At 36.6% G+C, this 20,439-nt stretch overlaps 3 protein-coding genes across 6 annotated transcripts in view; 2 read left to right on the top strand and 1 right to left on the bottom strand.

The window, feature by feature from the left end:
- The window catches only part of LOC136815064 (uncharacterized), a 36,378-nt gene extending 24,477 nt beyond the window's left edge, over positions 1-11,901 (top strand). Inside the window, exons 20-34 of the mRNA XM_067071502.1 lie at positions 44-220; positions 576-745; positions 896-1,071; positions 2,013-2,124; positions 2,763-2,912; positions 3,657-3,795; positions 4,651-4,773; positions 5,147-5,278; positions 6,167-6,282; positions 7,201-7,339; positions 7,681-7,766; positions 8,073-8,184; positions 8,534-8,652; positions 10,109-10,221; positions 10,577-11,901. Of these exons, the coding sequence (XP_066927603.1) occupies positions 44-220; positions 576-745; positions 896-1,071; positions 2,013-2,124; positions 2,763-2,912; positions 3,657-3,795; positions 4,651-4,773; positions 5,147-5,278; positions 6,167-6,282; positions 7,201-7,339; positions 7,681-7,766; positions 8,073-8,184; positions 8,534-8,652; positions 10,109-10,221; positions 10,577-10,743 (2,031 nt within the window). The 3' untranslated portion in view covers positions 10,744-11,901. The remainder of the gene's footprint in view (positions 1-43; positions 221-575; positions 746-895; positions 1,072-2,012; positions 2,125-2,762; positions 2,913-3,656; positions 3,796-4,650; positions 4,774-5,146; positions 5,279-6,166; positions 6,283-7,200; positions 7,340-7,680; positions 7,767-8,072; positions 8,185-8,533; positions 8,653-10,108; positions 10,222-10,576) is intronic.
- Positions 11,902-12,239: 338 nt separating this feature from the next.
- On the top strand, positions 12,240-18,468 carry LOC136815065 (uncharacterized). 4 transcript variants are annotated; one of them, XM_067071503.1, is made up of 10 exons: positions 12,240-12,320; positions 12,689-12,742; positions 12,937-13,116; positions 14,287-14,325; positions 14,736-14,783; positions 15,160-15,213; positions 15,580-15,738; positions 16,629-16,784; positions 17,224-17,331; positions 18,207-18,468. In XM_067071503.1, coding segments are annotated over exons 1-10 (906 nt in total). In that variant the 5' UTR covers positions 12,240-12,319; the 3' UTR covers positions 18,314-18,468. The 4 variants fall into 4 exon arrangements, with proteins under 4 accessions (XP_066927604.1, XP_066927606.1, XP_066927607.1 ...); XM_067071505.1 differs by having other exon boundaries at positions 17,224-17,335; XM_067071506.1 differs by lacking the exon at positions 12,937-13,116 and having other exon boundaries at positions 12,241-12,320.
- Positions 18,469-18,547: 79 nt separating this feature from the next.
- LOC136815063 (latrophilin-like protein LAT-2) lies at positions 18,548-19,690 on the bottom strand. Its single transcript, XM_067071501.1, has one exon. It carries the CDS (start codon positions 19,498-19,500, stop codon positions 18,556-18,558), a length of 945 nt encoding a protein of 314 aa, XP_066927602.1. The 5' UTR covers positions 19,501-19,690; the 3' UTR covers positions 18,548-18,555.
- Between the last annotated feature and the right edge of the window lie 749 nt (positions 19,691-20,439).

Here is a 20,439-nt window from a genome sequence, read left to right as displayed (position 1 = left end):
AGTCAAATTTAATATTCAAGTCGTCTGTGTTTCCCTTTTTTAGCAGGAAGAAGTTGTTCCTGGTTTATTCGGTATCAAACCAATTGAGTTCTCGGCTGACGTACGAAAAGCCTTGCAAGAGGAAGCCAATGAACAACTAGCTTCCACGTGGAGTTGGATGAAAGAAATCTTGACCACCCTTGAAGATCAACTCAATAGGGGTGACCAATTCGATACTAAGGTATATCTGACATTTGTTGTTTCACTAGCTTTTGAGTAGTGGTCGGCTTCCCTAAAGATAGTTTCTAAACCCCATGTTTACGAAGGACACGTTCTAAAATTTGAAGAATTTTTAAGGAAGGCCTAACCTGTTGAGTGTTGTCTATTTCAAACGAAATTTGGTGTCAAGTGTCTTTGTGGGAAGAAAGTTTTATAAAGTTAGCTTCTGAAGTTTAGTATCGTCAGGTAATCTACTATGTTGTTTCGAGTTGTTTGGTTCAGACTTTTGACTGACAAATGTTCACCATTTATAACACAAAAGCAAAATAAATATCCATGCTAAATTTTTTTTGATAAAATTTAACTCTTAATTCCAGCATTTTGTACTGCGACTAAAGAAGACGGCGCCCGAGGGCGATATTGCTGGATTGGGGCGTCCACCCATGACACACATTTACGGATCGTCACCTGACGAATATATGATGTATTTGCTGAAACAACAAATGGGTGAAGACCAAGATACACTGCCTGTTATCGATTTGTTCAGGTGAGATTGAGAATTTTTTGTTATTGAGAGCATCGGAATCGGATGCATGTCAGCTTTGAGAAGAAATCTAAGGGCGGTTTTACGAGTGAATTAGGATATCCAGGGTGTTCAGATTTTTCTTTAGAAGACAATTTCTTTTATTTCTTTTAGCTACACCCACCTGACGTACGTTCTAGACGCCTACCTCTACTTGAACAAGTCGCGAGCGTTTAATCCAGCGTCCGCTTCCAGTGCGCGTGACAATTCGCAAGAAGACCATGATTCGAACGTCGACAAAGAGGAAGTGAACTTCTTCAAACCTTGCATTAATCTTCGCTCCAAACAAGGTAGGATTCCTTTCGCTTTAAAGTATCCTACGCCAACACTCTAGAATGCTCGGCAACGAGTTTCAAGATCTGATTCATGCCTTCGGCGCCGCCCGATTTAGGAAGGGTGGGTTGGGTGGCGGTAAAGGGGGGGGATAGGTTAGAAGAATTAAAGCAGTCAGGCCCGCTGCTTGGACCTGCCTGAATGATAGAAAGGTGTCCAGCGGTAAAACTTCAAATTAATTCACTGGAGTACAGAATCCAGTAAAAAGCAGGGCCAAATTTGGAGGTTCTTGGAGGATACCTCGTTTACCAAAAATGGTCAAAAAACGGTCAAAATCTTAAAAAAGTGGATTTTTGTCAAATTTTTGCATTTTTTTACTTTTTGGCTTATAATCTCGCTGGAAAGACTCACTTTTGATTTTTTTTTGCTTGACTGTGAAGCCCAATCCAATTCCTACGAGTTAGATCAAAAATAACGATTTTTAGCCCTCCTACATAGCCCATGTTTGATATATACGACCTTGGCACTTAAAGGGTTAAATTCACAGAGCTTATTTAATACATATATGCGGCCGTAACATGAAGGTAGAGCATGGCCGTCCAGCTACGGCACGCAAGGCTGTCGGTTCAATCCTTGGCTGGGTCGAACCAAAGACAAATTTCACCATCCACAATCCCGAGCGAGAGTGACTGTACCACCCCTACGTATTCATTCCTCTTTGTATTTTGCGTATAATAACGGCTAAGATGCGAAGTAGGCACTTTCTCTATGTGTTAGTACAAAAAGTGATAATTGGTGTATTTGCTTGATGCTCAGCAATTAAGGGAAAAATCGAGGGTAAGTGGAACAATACAGGGAGAAAGAGTGGCATTTTCCTACCTCCGGGTAGACAGTTATCAAAACTTCCGACTATGGTTTCAGACCTTCTTAATTAGAATGAATTTATAATTTTTTTCAGGTAGCCATGTAGGAAAAATGCAACAGTTCTTGCAACACACTGACGAAAAATTGATCACCGCTAATCAAATCTTTATGTGGCTTGATGAAAATGTGCTGAAGAAACAAAAACTGCAAGTTTTTCTCCATGTTAATTTTTAGACTGACTCGTGCTTCGACTTTGACCTTTAAGGATTGTTCTTGTCATTCTTTACATCTCCACTGTTCCCTTTTGCAAAATACCCGTGCTAAACAATCAAGCTCAAAATATGTTGAGAATTTTGGGACCTGTGACGTTTTTTTTAGAATTCGAAAAGAATGGCGGTTTTAGAAATTGTCCACTTTATTCATTGTGACATCTCAATTTTTGAAGGGTTTTGTTTTTCCAGGCTATATTCTCAGCCTTGTTGTAACATTTTACAGCTTTTGGATCTTAAGTCTGATTTTAAAACTCTACACTCCAGAAGTAAATTGGAGCACTAAAAAATCATTTGTGGTTTTTAAAATTTTACAGGGAATTCCCCTCAACATGACGTCATATTTTCTAACTGAAGCACCCAAGAAAAGCCTGACTTTGACCAACGTGTAACTTCTACTTTTAGTAACAGACAGTGGTCAAATCCCGGCTTTATTCTGGTGGGCACCCTCCTCATATATCCGAAAATTTCTAATATGTTAAGCTAGATAACTTTTTCTTTGGAATTGCTTGATTAAGTCTGACAAAAACCTGTATCAACTTGGAATGTATCAATGACAAATTTCGTTTTTATAGGAAAAAAGAAAGTCAAACACTGGCCATCTGTGAAGGAAAATGGGGACGGGTTATCGATGCTTTCAGCACATTGTTTCTTAGTGAGGGGCCTGGTTATGAGAGAGAAAGTTTCCTGTCAATCAAAGCTGGCGCTTCAGGTAGAATCGCGCGGTAAGACAATAAATAAATTTCTCTTCTAGGTATATGATCTTCTTTTAATAGGAATCACTCCCGTTTTCGGAAGGGAAAAAGAATTTGACATTCATAATATTCATGACGTAATGTTTTCTAAGGGAATACCCCGGTTTTAGCCAGTAGTGGCAAATTTAAACTAGATAAAAGTTGTATAAAATTTGCCACTACTGGCAAAAACCGGGGTCTTTCTGTAGAAAACATTACGTCATGAATACCATGAATTGTTCGTTTACATCTAGTCTAGCATGCTAGACGACTATTTATACTTATATTCATTTATTTGCATAAGCCTAAAAAAGCTAACATCGCAAATAGACTAATCCAGGCATACCTTATTACACGAATATTACTAGTCATTTTATTAACACGAATTGAAAAATTTCATGGTAATAAAAAAACTCTTAATTAAAACCAGCTATGGTGTCCTTGAAAAAGCAAATAAAATTCGGGTTAATTTTTGGAGTGTTAATTTCAAGGCCATTGAATACTTGCCTATTAATATTCGTGTAATAAGGAAAGCAGAAATTAACAAAACGACAAATTATAGTTTAGTTCGTACAAATTATATTAACTCGTTACGATACTGTATTATAACAACGGTAATTACTGTATTAGATGGTTTATAAACGACTTACGTCTAGTTTACATCCTTTGTTTTTCCGCGCTTATTTCGTAAAAAATCAGCTATAATTTTAGGTCAATACCTATTCTGTTTTCCAGGTTCCAGCGTACGTTGACGTCTATCCGTGGTACGGACACTTCGCGGCGTTCTTACAACATGATGCAAGATAATCCAGCTCTTTTGATCAACATACATCGGTCGAACCTTCTGAATGATTGTATCAATGTTTTCAGCGAGGTAATGTTTGCTTTTGTTATCTTTCATAAAAAGACCTAATTTTTATTTTACGTCTCACCACCACTGACCTTTATATAACCCTGGACAAAGCTTCTCAATCCCAGCCAAGCAAAATCTTTGATCGGAGTTTTTTGAAAATTGGTACCCTAATGTCGGCACTACTCGATAGCGGTGTAAATGCATCGAGAGAGCTAGGTCTACTTTCCCTCAAATTCTTTCGATGATGTAGCGGCGTTAGACGTTAATTTTTAGCATTGCAATGGCTTCTCCTTGGGTACCAATTCTAAAAAAACTCCAATCAAAGATGGCAGATATTGTTTGGTCCAGGGTTATATAAAGGTCAGTGCTCACCACGCCCCTTTTTTGAATTTAAGTGGCAAGTCTGTAGATTTCAAAAGATTTCAGTTATTTGAATTATTGAAGGAGCGATGACCGATTGCTCAAGATGTCAGCGCCTCAAACAAATGGTTTGTTGTTAGAATTACCGCTCCTTCCAAGTTTACGGGCACTTCGCGGTGCTCTCACGACATGATGCAAGATAACCTTACTCTTTTGATCAACATTCCAATGTACCGTTCAGTTGTTCGACTGTTCAGTTGTTAGGTAGACGAGATGGCCGGCCGTGAAAATAGCCGTGAAAATAGTTAACAGATTGCCTAAAAATCTATCTATTCCACGTAAAGTACCGACTCTATTTTTCTGATTATTTGTATAAAAGTAGTGTATCATGTATCCATTCTTTTTTGATGTTTGCTTCTCCCTATGAACAAGAACATCATGCTAACCTTTTCTCCGATGTACTGAATTCGTAAGATTATTTTAAATCATTAATTCTTCTTCTTTTGTATTTTACAGAACATGGCGAACCATCCGTTCGGTGGATTACGCGTTCGCTTCGAAGGAGAAGAGGGGACTGGACCGGGTGTAACACGTGGTTTGTTTGCTGCTTTTGCTAACGCTCTGAAGAGCGGTGAAAAGGTAGGTTTGCTTTATTATATTGGTGAACTGATCTGAATAATTTTAAAATATTAGGTGCTACGTCTGTTGCTTCTTCACTGTTTGTATATATACTCAAATAATCACTCCTACACTTGTGTTTTCGATATCTTTGTCGAGAAAATCTTTCTTGTATTTTCGTTACCAGTCCCTTTTTATGTTTCATTTTAATTTCATTTAGTATTTTCAACACTTGCTCTCCTTGAGGTCAGATCTCTGATCTTCTATAATATGGATTTGATCGATTTGATCACAATTGTCACTTCTAAATTATACCTATATTCTACTAGTTTTTAGATGCCATTTTTATACTTAATTGGTTGTCAACGAAGCTTCTTGATTTCTTTCATACTAGTACAAACACTGGCCAACGGAATTTTTCACGGAATGTGGAAATTTGCCGACACAGAAAGGAGTTTTTTCACCAAAAGTTGGGAAGTATCTGTTACAAGAATCCAACTTCATCTTCGAACATCCTATGACGCAAGTATGGTTCTACTAATATTCTATGTCTACTCTATATATTCTCTACCAATATTCTAAGTTAATACAGCTAATCAACACTTGTGTAAAAAGAGGAAGGGTTTGAATTTACCATAGTTGACCATGACGTCAAATTTCCAAAGTTATTGGTTTGATATACAGTTGATGACTCTCGTTAACTCAAACTCTCCTGTTCTTCTTAGTTTGAATTAGGGAGGGATAGAGGGATAGAAAGAATTTTACGGAAGGAGTCGCCTCGACGGAGACCGAAAATGAGTTTGAGTTATAGGAAGATTAGCTTATACTAGACGTCACGGCTTTTTTTCTACGCGAGTAACGTCTCTTCCAATTTGCGACCTGTTTGAAAATCATCAAAGTGCAACTCACCAAGAAATGGAGGCAAACGTTCGAATCTGTAGAGGCGATCCCTTACGCAAATGCAGCATTTGCATTAGATTACATAATGGTGGAAATTACGTAATTTAACAAAACATGAAAAAAACCTCTATGAGATTCGAAAAGCAAAAGCTCGAATTAGCAAGAGTACTCGCATATTCACATAAACAGATATCTGACGTCTTTCAAACTTGGTAAACTCCAACCCACCAGTACCCTTTAAGCATTGTTAATATGTATAATTAAAACAATCCACGCTAATTGCTACTTCCTGACTTAAAAACGTCTATCAACTAAACAGATTTATCTTTTCTTATGGAGCAATTTTCTGATTTACTTGATAGTGATATTAATCAGATCAAATCTGTCATTGCTGTGCCCTTTCTAATGTTTTGAAAACATTTCCTGATCTGGCTAATCTTCCTCGCATTAATAGAATGTGAAGGAGGAAGATTAACATTACTTATCATTATTATGAACACAATTATTTTCTCAGGAGAAGCGATACACAGCCTTTGTTGCGATTGGACGTTTCCTTGGATTAACATTATGGTTCAATCAAACAATCCCATTGATTTTATCGAGACCCATCCTTCTGTACTTGCTCGGAAAGTAAGCGTCTTCTTCTCAAATGGGTTTGTTGTCTTTATTATCACTTATGTGAAAAAACCGTATGTGCGAAAATTAAGCCTTTGAATTTGGACCCTTACAGTGCAGATGAAATTTATCCAAAACTAACTAAATTTTGTACTCTTATGGTGCATTTTCTTTTGAAAGATTGGGTCCATTTTAAGGCAAAAAATGGCAAAGCTTTCCAAAATCACCCCCAAAATTGGCTCAATTTTTCTCAATTTTAACACCCTTACAGTGTATCTTCTCGTCTTTGCTCATTTCGACCCTTACAATGTACTTTGGGAAGCCCCGAGGGTAAAGCTCAGGACAATCAAACCTAGACCGCCATAGCCACCCTTTAGTACCACCATTTTGATAACCCATGTGAACTTTGAAAGTAGAATATCCCTCAAACTCCGTGCGATATTCTTTTATGATCTCTTCCTTCATCTCTTATGAAAACTTTTTTTTTTTGACGAAGCAGAATTATTAAAGAATTTCTCAAATTTTGTGCTCGCACGGCACGGGAAGAAGTGAAAGTTGTCCTTTCTTTTTGTCTTCAAAATGGTGTGTAAGAAAATGATAGGAGATTCGTTGAATGATTTCTTCTAAGCAATTCTTACGACAACAGTAGGGGCTGGTAGAGGAGGGCGCCACTCCTCCCTGGATTGCTCTACTGACCTTGATCATTCTAAGTGCAGAGAGGTATCAAGTACCATTTTGAAGGCTCTGGTTTGACCCGGCTAGAGATTGAACCCGCGAACTTGCGCACAGTAGCCGAATACCAGATTTACACTACGGCCGCTTTACACTTGTATCCATGCATGGTCTATTAATGACGATTTTTCAAACATATCTCCGTCGTAGGATGAAACTGTTAAATATACATTTTGAAACTTTTCCATCTTTTTTTTCTAGAGAGAATGAGATCAGTTTTGACGATTTCGCATTTTACGATTCTGCGATGTATAAAAGTTTTTCACAGTTGTTGGTGGATGCAATGTCTAATGAGTGTGGTAATGATGAATTTATTGATCGTTACAATTTATGCTTCGAGGTAAAGCTTTCATATTCGACTTTTTTCGTTTTGTCTTGTTGTGTGAGTCTTCAAAAAAATCCTATATTTAATTAATAATCAATCAGTTCTTTACAAGGCCTTCACAATACTTTACCTGAAAATTTTATTTTTAAAATTACCGTCAATATGTGTATCATATAGTGAACACATACTAACGCTTATAGAAGTATGCAACAAATCATATACAAACAAATCAACGTTCGATTAATGCGTTGCAGGGTGACTATAGAAATATTTGACGCACTACATTTTTAAATATCTCTCACGCCTGCAACTTTTAAAACTTAGCCTCAGCTTAAGCTATTGTATTGTGTTTTTAGGTGACAGTGGATGGGCACACAGAGTCGCTCGTACCGAACGGTCAAAATTTACGTGTCTCAAAGCAAAATGCACTTCAATTTGTCAGGTATGCTTTAGACTAACACAATTTTACTATCGACCCTAGTCTAGCATTACCCCGTAATTATTTTAGTATCATATAACACCCATCTCATTGTATTACACGGGTTGATAAACGTCTCCAGTCTATGTCGACCCATGAATTCAATCATTCTTTGGCTCAAAAATCCTCTTGCGTGAACGCTAGCTTAATCAAAAGAATTCAATGATGGTGCATAACATTTAGTTCAAAGGATGTTCTTTACTCTATCTCACATAAACTAAGCGTAATGGGCCAATGACTTCTGAGGCTCAAGTTAACACACTTTTTTAGATTGTTTGCGCACCACAAGATGATTGGCTGCCGTGAGAATGAATTACAAGGATTAAAGGACGGTCTTCATCAAATGATTCCCAAAGAACTTCTGGACAGCTTGGAGGCCGAGGTTTGAACATGTTTTAGTTTCTATATGTAAGAGGTAGTTTATAGATATTCTTTATAGATATTCTTTGTTATTATAGAAAGGAAACGTGCTTCTTATGCTGACAGAGTAGAATTAAGAATAAAATCTCTCAAAATTTGTGGAGTGGGAATGGGAAATTGTTCTTTCTTTTGCTTCAAAATGTTATATGTTCCCATAAAAAGGCAATTTGAACTCGAACGGGAAGTCTTATGTTCGTGTCATAGAGATACGAATTATATAATTAGTTCGCATTGTATAAAGATTTAAATAATAGAAGTTCGAGTTAGCGAGAGTTTACTGTAACATCTCAATGTTGTTTTTCTTTCCACAGGACTTCCAATTGTTACTTTCGGGAGGTGTGGAAGAGATTAGTTACCAGAGGCTACGCTCAATAATCACATTCAGTAATTCAAGGGGCTGCTCAAGACAGCTGTTGGAACGATATAAAAGGTACTTCATTTTTTCCTCGCGTGTCATTTATAAAATCAATACCAAACCGTCGTCCGGTCTTTATCACTGACCTTTAAAAACCCTGGGCTAGGGTATATCCGCCACCTCCCATGTCATACTCAAAAACGATACCAGACTGTCGTTTTATTTTCATCACTGACTTTTAAAAACCTTAGACTGAACTATTTCCCCCATCTTCGATCGGAGTATTGTTACCTGCAAAGAAGCTAATTGCAGTGTTAAAAATTAACGTCTAACGGCGCTTCATCGTCACAAATATGCAAAGAAAAGTAGATCTAGCGCTTTCGATGTAGGGGGGGGGTGTTAGGACTAATTTTTTAAGCCCATTTGTCAAAAGTTGCCTTTGGGTATAAAAAGAAGAAAAATTCATGTAAAAACCCTGTGGCTCTTTTTTCAAGGTTGCCACGGGTAGGGTGCCACCACCGCTCCGCCAGCAAAATCGAAATTTCAAAAAATTTTAAAACATAGCGAAGTGACCCCTCATTTGAAAGGTATTTTCATGCTGATTAAGAAAATCAATATTGTAAGGGTGGAAAACACTCTAACAAGAAGTAACTTAAGAAAAACGATCAAAAAATTGCGTTTTTAGCAAAATCCTCAAAATTTTGCCAACTGTCAGAAATTACTTTTTGTGACAGTGTTATTCAACCTCATTATATTGATTTTCTTAACCAGCATGAAAATACCTTTCAAATGAGGGGTCACTTCACTATGTTTTGAAAATTTTTGAAATTTCGATTTTGCACATGATTTTTTCTTCTTTTTATACCCAAAGGCAACTTTTGACAAATGGGCTAAGAATTTTTTGCCATTTTTGCAAAATAACATCCCCCCCCTACTAACCTGAGATCAGATTGTGGTTGTTTTCTGCCCACCACGCTGAAGCTCTAAAGGGATGGGTGAAAACATACAATCTGACGAATATGCAATCTAGAAATCGTAAGGACCGCGTTCGTCTAAAAGGACTGGGGATGACAACAAAGTTGCGTGATTGTGTTTATGAATAGGGCGCCGTATCAGTTTTTGACTTTCTGGCGCACAACAAGATTCTTGTTGTAAAATTTTCCGTGGGAGGACTACTTTCCTCAGATGTATAATTTTCAAGTGCCTTCAGAGGTTTACCGTGCACGTAAGAAAATTATGAACAGCTGTTATCAGGTTACCCCCTACTCGATGTATTTACACCGCTATCAATTAGTAGCGCTACCATAAGGGTACCACTTTCAAAGGACTCCAATCGAAGATCAAAGATTGAGCGGGAGTGAGAAACTGCTTCCAAGGTTTTATATAAAGCTCAACAACTGGGATCTTTATGTAGGGTTTGTCTTAGTTGGAGGGAATGTCTTTGTTTTGCTGTCAGCTCTCATGTTTATTACTGGAAATAGTTTTTGATTGAGTGAGAGCAAAACATAAATTTGGATTTTTCTATTTTCAGTTGGTTTTGGCGAATCTTGCAGAAGATGTCACCGAGTGAACGACAAAAGCTGTTATATTTTGCGACTGGTTCGTCTGTTCTCCCTGCTCTTGATAATCGAGTCGGTAACAATGGTAAGTGGTTTTGAGGTTTTCCCTCCTGCATGTCTTATATATTGACGACGCCACCGGAGGGCGTTTATTTCAAGCAAGTAGCTATAAGAAAGTATAATATGAAGGTAAAATTAGATGTATGGTAGATATTCAAACTGATTTTGACCCGTTTTTACATCTCTAGAAATTCCCATTCATTTTATAAAAGATAAAAGTGACCTTGTTTATATATCATTTAATAAACGCCCCCTGGAATAAACACCCCTCATAAAAACCCAAAAAATAAAAAACGCCCGGGGCATTAATTCAAAGTAATACGGTATCAGAGTGATTTCTTTATCACTTAAATTCACTATTTGTCTCGTTTTTATTTTAGAAGAGTTGTCCATAACCGTCGACATTATCAACAATGCGAACAGTGCAGCCTTACCGATGTCTAGTACGTGTGGCCAGCGAATTAGTATGCCACTCTATCCATCCAAGTCAGTGTTGAGGTCGAAGCTCCTACAAGCAATTGAATGTCAAACTTATGGACTCGGTTGATTTGGTGTAGAGCTGTAATAATAGTGGTGTTTAGTTATTGATAAAATGGTGTTTGACTTGGTGAGTGAGGCCAGGTGGTCCAATGTCGACACATTGAGCGATGACCATCTTGGTATTGAAGTGACTCGATCAGATAGATCTCGATCAGATCTGCTCAAACCGAGCATCGAGAACAATTAAAAACTGACTGCTTGGATCTTAAGGGGTTTCAAAATTCATGTTGGAGAGTCTTTATTTCCTTAAAGGAGTATGGTTAAAAGGAACCGCTGATGACCATCTAAAAAGATCCAAAAAACTTTTTGGAGCTCTAATTATTGTTTATTGTTTGAAATTTCCAGAAAAATTTGAATGGGGGGGTCTAGGATATAACATTTTTTGGAAATCCCCCCGGATATTGTGACTTATAACCCCCGGACAGCGGGTCTAATCCCCTGGACAAGCTTCAGTTGATCCCCCGGACAGGATTACCCCCCGGACATTCAAAAAGAGCAAATTCACCCAAACAGGACAAGTTCGCCCAAACAGGACAAGTTCGCCCAAACAGGACAAGTTCGCCCAAATAGGTGAATAACTATTTTTCACTGCCCCGGACAATATATCCTACCCCCCCCCACCCCATGTACGGATATTTTCTGGAAGAGCCCATTACACGATTCTATTTTTTTGATAAAGATCGAGTTAGAATAATCTCTCCCTAATTCGAACTTCTATTATTCCTGAATCTTTCTACAATTCAAACTTATTTCCAGTCCCTGTCAAAGAGATACCTATCCTGGAGTTCTTCTTTCCTTTGTTTGATTTTCTTTTGCGATGATCGGTTAAAGTATCTGAGCAAAATACAGTTGATTCTCTTTTACTCGAATATCTCCTTAATTCGAACAAGTTCTATGGTCCCTTCAGGTAACACTCCCTTTAAAAGACCTTACTCCATAATTCGAAATTTCCTTAACTTGAACAAATTTATGTTCCCCGTCCATGTTCGAGTTATGGAGATTAGTACCTTTAGTACCTTTATTTAGTACCTTAGTACCTCTCAACTTGAGAATCACACTTGTAAGTAAAGCGTTTTTAAGTAAACAATTTATTAAGTAAAAGTTTTTTTATAATTTTAGCTGAAAAAGTAAAGCTAATAAAAGATTAATTTTGTACAAAAATAAATATGCTGAGGTTTAATTTCTCGACCAGGATAATCGAACTCTACTACTCTACTAAGTATTTTATGAAACAGTATGAAATTGATGCTTATTTTGACTAACACGTGCATGGTCGAAAGTCCTAGACGTTTCGTCTTATAAACATTTTAATACAAGGCCAATGTTAGCATCCAAAAATTTGTTTTGTTTTGTTTAATTTGTTTCAAGGATTTGTTTTGAACATATTTTGAATGTCGCTTGGATGTTTGTATTATAACTTTGCCTCAAATGAGTTAAACAAAAATTTGATTTCACGCTACACTAGACCTTGTATAGTAAATAAAATAATTAAAAGTTAAAAATCTTTAGCTCGTTTATATTTTCAAATTTTATATATTTAAAAATATTTTTTTAATTAAATAGATTGATGTCAGCTGGTTAAAAGTAAGTGATAATGTGTTTGTAATTTTTGTACGCTCTAGCTTAGACCACCGACTTTCTGTCCTGTCTATTCTAATTGTTAGAGTAGGTACAGAGTTGGCAATTAAAATCTTAACTTGAAAAGGACTGAAAGAAGTCAATACATTGGTTTTAGACAGCCAACTTTCTGCCCATCTTTTTAAATTCACAATTAGAACAGGCAGGGTGAAAAGTGGGCCGTTTAAACCAGAGCTAAATCTTGTAAGATAAATTACTTCAATCTATTGATTTTGATGATTTCGATACTGCCTTGGCTTCTCTTGTTACTGTTTTATTATCACATTTTTGATTTTGTTCATAATTTTACATTCTTCCATTTTTCCTTATTTCAGTGAGGTTGACATACACATTCCTTTTGTTGGCGTGCCTTGGCTGCATGACTTGTAGTAAGTTCTAAGTTCGCTTTTTCATGACTTTTTTAAGGGTGTGTTTTTACGTAACTTAACAAAAGATACAACGACTATAAAGCTTCTGATGCAAGTTTTACTGGGTGCTTCTAAGCAAAAATACCTTTGATATTTTATCAAGTCATCTTGACATGGTCTTCTCATTTCAAGAAGGCTTACTCTCGATTCTTTAGACCCTTTACAGACGAGACATCAAATTACTGACAAAACAAAACAACAACATTATTACAAACGAACTGTGAACTCTCCACTAACCGTCGACTCTGCTGAAAATATACCTCAAACACCGGAAATGAATGTGGAACTACCCGATACTGCGGATACACCGGACTCCAGAACAAACATTCCGCAAAGTAAGATTCAGACTTTATTCCTGAAACAGAAAAATGTGAACAATAGACTGCAAACACATGTAACTGAGAACAATAATAAACGAACAGAAATCTTCAAAAGAATGCGAACACCCGATACCGTAGATACACCGACCATGGACGTTGATACCCCGAACACACCGGACACTCCCGAATTCGACGTAAATGTAAACTCGACAAAGAATACTCCAGACAGTACCGGATTTCAATTTTCCGGTGATGATGACCCAAGTTATACGGAAGTTGATAACGGAAAATTAAGACCAATCCATTTTATAGCGAACCCGTTTTCTAACGTAACTGAAACGACAGGAGCGGTTTCCGTGCGCTGGAAACCGTACAATAAGAACACGTCGCGTATCACTATTCATGGTGCACGGATGCACGATGAAATTGAAGCCAAAACACAAGAAGAAGATGCCGAGAATAAAAATATGATAGGAGAAGAAACTCAAATCTCCCTTGATAAAGAAAATGCTAAACTTTTCAAAAACTCTACTTTTGATAATACAATGTTGGATTATTTTTTCAACCAATATAACAAAAAGTCCTTTTTACCTAAGCTTCTCTCAAAGAACAAATCTACTACTTCTAAATCTACGCTATTTTTGAATATGAAGTTTTAATATTTCTAACAAAATATCAATATATCTTTTTGGTAAGCTTTTTAAATTTTTAAATTTTATCGGACATAAGCTCTCTGCTACGTCGACCAGTTATAGATACTTCGGCCTTGATTTACTACAGTATTAACAAGTTTACGTAACATCTTTACTTTAACATTGATTTAATATTTAGGAGTTCACGTAACACATACAAAGATACGTTAAAATACCTTAAAATGCGCGTTATTCAAATCTTTAAAATCATTTTGATCCCATTATTAATTAGACTAGCAAACTAGTCTGTTAATTAATCATGTCAGAGGGTGGGAACATAAAGGCGGCGGGCGTTTGCTAGAATAGGAGCTGCGTAGGAGAGCGAACAAAAGTTGGTGAGAGGCTGCTGATTAAGCTTTCAGCCCTTGCCGCCGACAAAATTTCTTCTTACGCTTACCTAACTCCTACGCTCACTTTTCCCACGTGATACCGTTCCAGCCCGACTGGCGTGCCAGTCTAATTATTAATATGCTGGTCCACTCTCTTTTTTCAGGTCACGGCAAGACAATCGCCAATAAACGAAAACATATCCGTAAGTTAGTACCCATTCCCAATTTTTCACCATTTGAAAACATTTTGGTATTTCACAACCATTCAGGATATCAATTTTTCTGATTCTTTAAAAAAATAAAAGTAAATTTTCCCACTATTTCACTTTATCTTGAGTTATAAAGCAAAAAAGTTTTGTTTTTTACCAAAGCTGAGGCTACAGGCTGGTGTTTTTAGGCGATTTGAACTGATTTTTTTGAAGCCACTTTTGTAATTTTTTAAGCGACATTTTTCTAGCGTTATAGTGTACTTACTGATAGCAGAAAAATTTGACGTGCTACATTTTACAATTTTTCATGCGTTTTTACAACGCAATGTGAATGGCATTGCAGCCTGTAAAATCGTATAAGTGTAGTCTTATTCTTATAGTATCCTTATCATTTTATTTTGTAGACCACAAACCAGAAGCCACCAAAAATGCAGAAGCAGCGAAAAAACAAGGTACACTAAATTCTTATGTTGTTAATGTTAATATACTCAACCTCTTTATAATGAATTGCTTTAAGATTTATATCTGTTGGTGCTTTTAAGACTTATCTGTTCTTCATCTGTTGGGAGTATTTTTTAATTTCAAGAAATATTCGATTCCCAACTATCTTTCCTTTGTATCCATGAATTTCTATTACTGTAAGCTTCCCTATTCTTAACAGTCAAGATTACGTCATTCACAAACAGGATGAACTGTTTTAGGGAACATAAGCTTCCATCCAAATTCTTTCCAAACACTGTTTCAAATAGGATAAATGTCTTGTGACTTATGTATATCATGATATAATTTTTCTTGTGGTAATGATTATCTGTTTATTACTTTCTCTAGATATGTCATTCAATGATGAGATGCCAGGACAAGAAATGAACGAGGGACCAGTTGGTGAGTTAGTGAAGATTATATATAACAATGATGCTGGCTCGTTTTGGACCTTCTATTACATTACTACACTCATTGAGTTTAAAGGGGTAGAAAGTCTTTCACAAGCGAGAAAAAGTGAAGTCTTAAGATCAACGCTGCATTTAGAATGAGGGATTGAATCTAGTGCTTTTTTGTTTTCATTCAAGCACGCATTTTTTGAAATTTGGCGATAAATCCGGCATTTCTGTCATCCAAGAGTTTCGCATCCATTGCGGCTTAAAACTCAATTACGCCTGAGAATGTTTTATTAAGGTTGACATGTTTTGGACATGTTTTTCCATTCTTAATTTAAGTTATCATATAGATTTTTGATTAATTACTTTCTAGGTAAAGTCCAAAATGCTGCTGGCGTCGAAGGTTTGGGCGGTGAGATGAATGGTATCCCAACCGGTATGGGCGCAGGGGCGGAACCATTGGGCGCATTTGAAAATGAAGACACACCACCTGGAACAGAAACACAACCTCAAAGTTTGGGCGAAGACCAACGTACGTTATTTTATTTAACCTTGATAAGATATACTTTCTAACTCTATGGCATGGGGAACAGGGGGGTCGATAGTAAAATCTCAGACATAATGACGTTTACTACGGTGGTGGTGTGACGAGAAATAGAAAAAAACTTTTACTACCCAGGGTAGTTAAATACTAAAATGGGTGGTATCTATGGGTTAAATGTTGAAAAAATTTACTACCTGGGTAGTTAAAACTGGTAAAATTAGCAAATTTTAGCTATTTTTGTAATTCTTTTAATTTTTTGGATGGCTTTACTGAAAAAATCTTCTGTTGGAAAGTTGTTTGCTGCAAACCAAAAATTCTCGAAATTTTTTGTCAATATAAAAAAGACTTTAATTCTATGGGCAAAACATTAATTTTTGCATTAAGTGAAAAATGTGTCACAGAATCATTTTTTAGCTTTTTTTGTAAAATCAAGCCGAAAAGCAACCGAAAAATAGGTGGTCTCCATGACAAATTGTCCCGAAAACTTTTACTACCAGGGTAGTAAAATACCTCTTCCAAGAGTCTGGGTGGTGGTATGTAAAAATTCATAAAAATCCTTTTACTACTCATATATGTCTGAGATTTTACTATCGACCACCCCCCCTGTGAGGGATATTATTGAAATTGAAAAGTCAAAACAAAGAAAAGCCAAGGTAGAGTTTAAAATTTATAACAGAGTGTGTTTCTTTGAGCCATAACCTTATAAGGAAATGAATTTTGACCCCCCCCCCCCTACGCCTCTTAAGATCCACCATTTCAATAATTCACGGTAAAGAGATGAAATAAAAATAGATTTTCACCTTCAATTCGCCCGATAGTCACTATAGTCATTTGTAGAATTATCCTTATTGTGAATCACACTCTCATTTTATATTCAGCCAATGGACTTTCGGAATCAAACCTTGGTGAACAAGGAGGAGCTGGAGAAATGACGAACGAAGCTTCAGTGAAAATGAAAGCACCCGCAATTTCTATGTCTCACTCATTAGACGATCTCGATAATTCAGTCAATATCCAAGGCGATGGAGAAATCGGTGAGTACTTGCTGCCATTGACTTTTGATCTGTACAAACCAACATACCCTCTTATTGGGATGATGAAATGATCAAGGGAAAAGCTTTATAAGATTACAAGCAAGTGGAATAATTTTCTGTTTTGAACACTATAAATTTAAACAATGTTCACTAGTTTCCAAACTTGTTAAGACCTAGGTAATCTTGATATCCAGGCTGTATACTTTTTTTTACTTTTTTTAATGTTTCTAGTTTACCGCCTCGTCTTCCTTAAAGCAAGCTATATTCCAATCAGAAGGTTATGCATAAATTAAAAATCAGCCTACACTGTGTTCGCCAGCATCTAGGAAACATTTAAGTAAGAAAATAAACTACAGCTTTGATAACCAGGCTAGGATCTCAGGAATAAAATCTATTTACTCTGAATATACGAATTAATATTTCCTTTCTTTCCCTTTAGGAAAATATGTTCGTAACTCCCGACAAGGAGGTATGGGAACAGGTAGCGAGAGTATGATTGGTTTGGAAGCGAAAGACCCTCCTTTCACAGGACATGGCCCTGAGGATGGTGAGTAAGTAACCTCTCTTTGTTTTTGTTTATCATAGTTTGGTAAATCAATTTTGAACGTCAACATCGATGGCAAAATTGCTTAAATTCCTTATTTTGTCCACATGACACCGAAATACCGTCATTTTTTCTTCAAACGCCGAACCGCCGACAGAAGAAAGGGCCAATACCGTCACATCGTAAAACCTGTACAAAGTCAATGTCCCCTTCATAAGCTCTTTTTATACCCTTTTGATAAACCCGCTGGCAGCTAAATTAAGCAACTAGAAGTTCGAATTTAATATTTTTGCAGATGCTGAGCCTGACCTTTCATGTCAAAAAAGTCTCGAAAACACTGAAAACACTTTGTCCGAAACACTTTTTCTGAACCTTTCATGCTTTTTTGGGGTGTTGTTGGCAAAAATCATTTCCCAGAAACACCTTACCTCTCGAGGTGGTGTGTTTTCAGCATTTCCTGTGTTCCTGGGATTTTCATAAATCAACTCTCAATTTTCTCCATAAAATCCAAGCCAAAATGCATTACCTGAAACACCGGCAAGTTTCTGAACCATTCAGTGTTTCTCTGGTGTTCAAGGTGTTTTTCAAGACGATTTTGAAGCTCTTGCCGTGTCCTTTCGGGACCAATCAGATAAAAATCGGGTTTAAAATCGGGTTAGAAATCGGGAAAAAATCGGGGAAAATAGCCAGTTGGGACTTTTTTTAACAGTCGGCTTCAACAGGACATTCGGTGTTTCTAAAAACTTTTAAGACTGAACCATTCGTGTTCAAAAGTGTTTTCTGCAAACCGGGTAAGCAGTGTTTTTTTAAAGACATGAAAGGTTCAGGCTCGCTATAATATAATATTTTCTAAATTTCTTTCAATATTTCCTTCTCAGAGGAAGACGAGACTCCATCAAGAAGACATCTAGTTAAACAAAAGCCCAAACGCAAGAAGAATTCCTGGAAAAAACCTTTTAAACAATTACAAAAGAAACAACAATAAGACACGTTTTACACCAAGGGTTTTTATAACCTCAACAGTAAACTTATATTCAATTTTAGCTGACTAATTTCGCTTGTATAATGCAATAGATCTTTAACTTTTTGTTAATTTTTTGTCTGAAAGATAACACATTTCTTCCTATGGAGGAACTATTACACACCGTAAATTTATATAATGTCGAAAACTCCTACCAGTTCCGTCACTCTTCCTTGGACTTGGAGAGTTTATTTTTTGATTCTGCTTCACACATTATCTTCATTCCTTCTCAAAGTGATACTTCGGCAAGTTGAAATGTTAGAAGCTGTGTTTCGATCTTTTGTTCCACCTTTAAAAAGCCTCCAGACTTTCTTGTTGCATAGATACAAAATGCAAACGAAAATTCCCTTTAAGCTTCTCACCAAGACAAACAGAAATGAAAAAATCAAATTCACTGTCATCAATTCTTTACCTGGTATTTGTACATAGCCAATGATATCAATCAAACCCAACCCAATAATCAACTTTAAAGCAATTCTCACTAAGTCAGCATTGGCTTGATCGGACTGTAAAGTTTTTCTTGTTTTTTTCTTAGCTAAGTATATTTTGAGTAGAGTTTTGGCTAAGGCAAGAATGGATATCAAATGCATGACAACCATTGGAGAGATAACAGACCACACCCTTGTGAGGGTATGTGTGACCCAGCACATTTTATCATAACCAACGTCGTTGATATTGCCAGCCTCGTTCAAAATGACTGCAGGGAGTACGAAAAACGAAGGTAAAATTGCAACAATTTTACAATATTTCACGAAAGTTTCTCGTTTGTTATTAGTTACCATGGTAACTGAGGAATGGAATGTTTTGGCGAGATCCAAACAAATAGTGGTGACCCACATCTGTGAAACCAAATAAAAGTAATGCATCGATATTCCAAGATACTTGCAACTGGTAACACTGCCAGGTCTTCTGGAAATTGCCAATATATCAGTGATGAGGAGAGAGATGAACATTGCCAAGGCGTTCAAACCGGGTAGATTTTGAAGTTCCTTGAATCTCGAATATATGGCGATCAGAAGAAGATATACAGTAATACTAAGACTTGTACCGATCAATGAGATGTATTGTTCCACTTTTTGGAATGTATCAACTTCAATCTGATAATTATTGTTTTTCTTTTGTATTTCTTCAGTACAATTCTTTTCAAACATGTCATAAATCTGTCCATCACTACACAAAGTATTCTGTTCAAACTTTCCTTTGTAAAGTTTAGTTTTTCCTGAAAAATCAATCACCAGTGACCACGAAAGAACTTCAAAGTCACCACCACTTCCGCCATTAGTTTCGTCTGGAGGGCATGAAGATTCTAATAAAGGGACAATCGGTCGTGTAATTTGCAGACCAGAACAAAGGGCGCAGTGATAATTTGCAAAACCATTTTTCATTAGTGAGTTGTAAGCCATACACTGCCTTAACAATGTCGGATTTTTGCATAAATTCTTCGGTTTTTGATGAAAACATTCGTATTTTCTGAATTTTGGATCTTTAAGGATAGTTTCTGAAGGGTTATTTTTCCATGTTCCATCATAAAAGGATCTTTCTTCGCTCGGTTTTTTGAATTTGATTGTCACGTTAACTTTTTCGAAATCTGTCATTCTATTACATTTGGCACATGCAGAGCTTCTGTATAAAACACCATCTTGTGTCATTACTGGAATCGATTCCGAAACAGTTTCATAGTTTTCATCACTGCATTTCTCAAAATCCTTTCTCGTATCGTCCTTAACAGGGCTCAAACATTTAGCAACCATCATGTATCTTCTACTAGTGATATTTGGGCTTATCTTTCCTAATATATTATCCTCAAAAATGGGTTTACATTCATGGTTTGTGTCGACTTTAGTTAAGTTTGAAATAGCACCAAGATAACCTGTCATTGATAGGCTTCCCATTTCAGGGTTATGCCAAAATTTGTCAATACAGCAATTATTGTTTTCGATGCATTCATCAAGACAAGAACAACATCGCCCAACTTTCTTGCCAATTTGTTCTTTACATAAATGATTGTCTCTTGTCACGTGATATCTTTGGTCGTCGGTTCCATTGTAAAATTCGAAGAGAGGAAAATATTGGTTTGAGCAATAAGATAT

Source organism: Clytia hemisphaerica, unplaced genomic scaffold (assembly GCF_902728285.1).
Source record: "Clytia hemisphaerica strain Z4C2 unplaced genomic scaffold, Clytia hemisphaerica genome assembly, whole genome shotgun sequence".
NCBI lineage: Eukaryota > Metazoa > Cnidaria > Hydrozoa > Leptothecata > Clytiidae > Clytia > Clytia hemisphaerica.
The sequence above is the reverse complement of the archived record's forward strand: the minus strand, read 5'-3'. Positions and strand labels throughout refer to the sequence as shown.

Bases quoted from the DNA above. Each gene is read 5' to 3' on its own strand.
- LOC136815065 (XM_067071503.1), top strand. The intron at 12,743-12,936 runs GTAAGTTCTAAG...TCGATTCTTTAG, and splicing joins CCTTGGCTGCATGACTTGTA to ACCCTTTACAGACGAGACAT. The intron at 15,214-15,579 runs GTGAGTTAGTGA...ATTACTTTCTAG, and splicing joins AATGAACGAGGGACCAGTTG to GTAAAGTCCAAAATGCTGCT.
- LOC136815063 (XM_067071501.1), bottom strand. From the start codon at position 19,500: ATGTTTGAAAAGAATTGTACTGAAGAAATACAAAAGAAAAACAATAAT.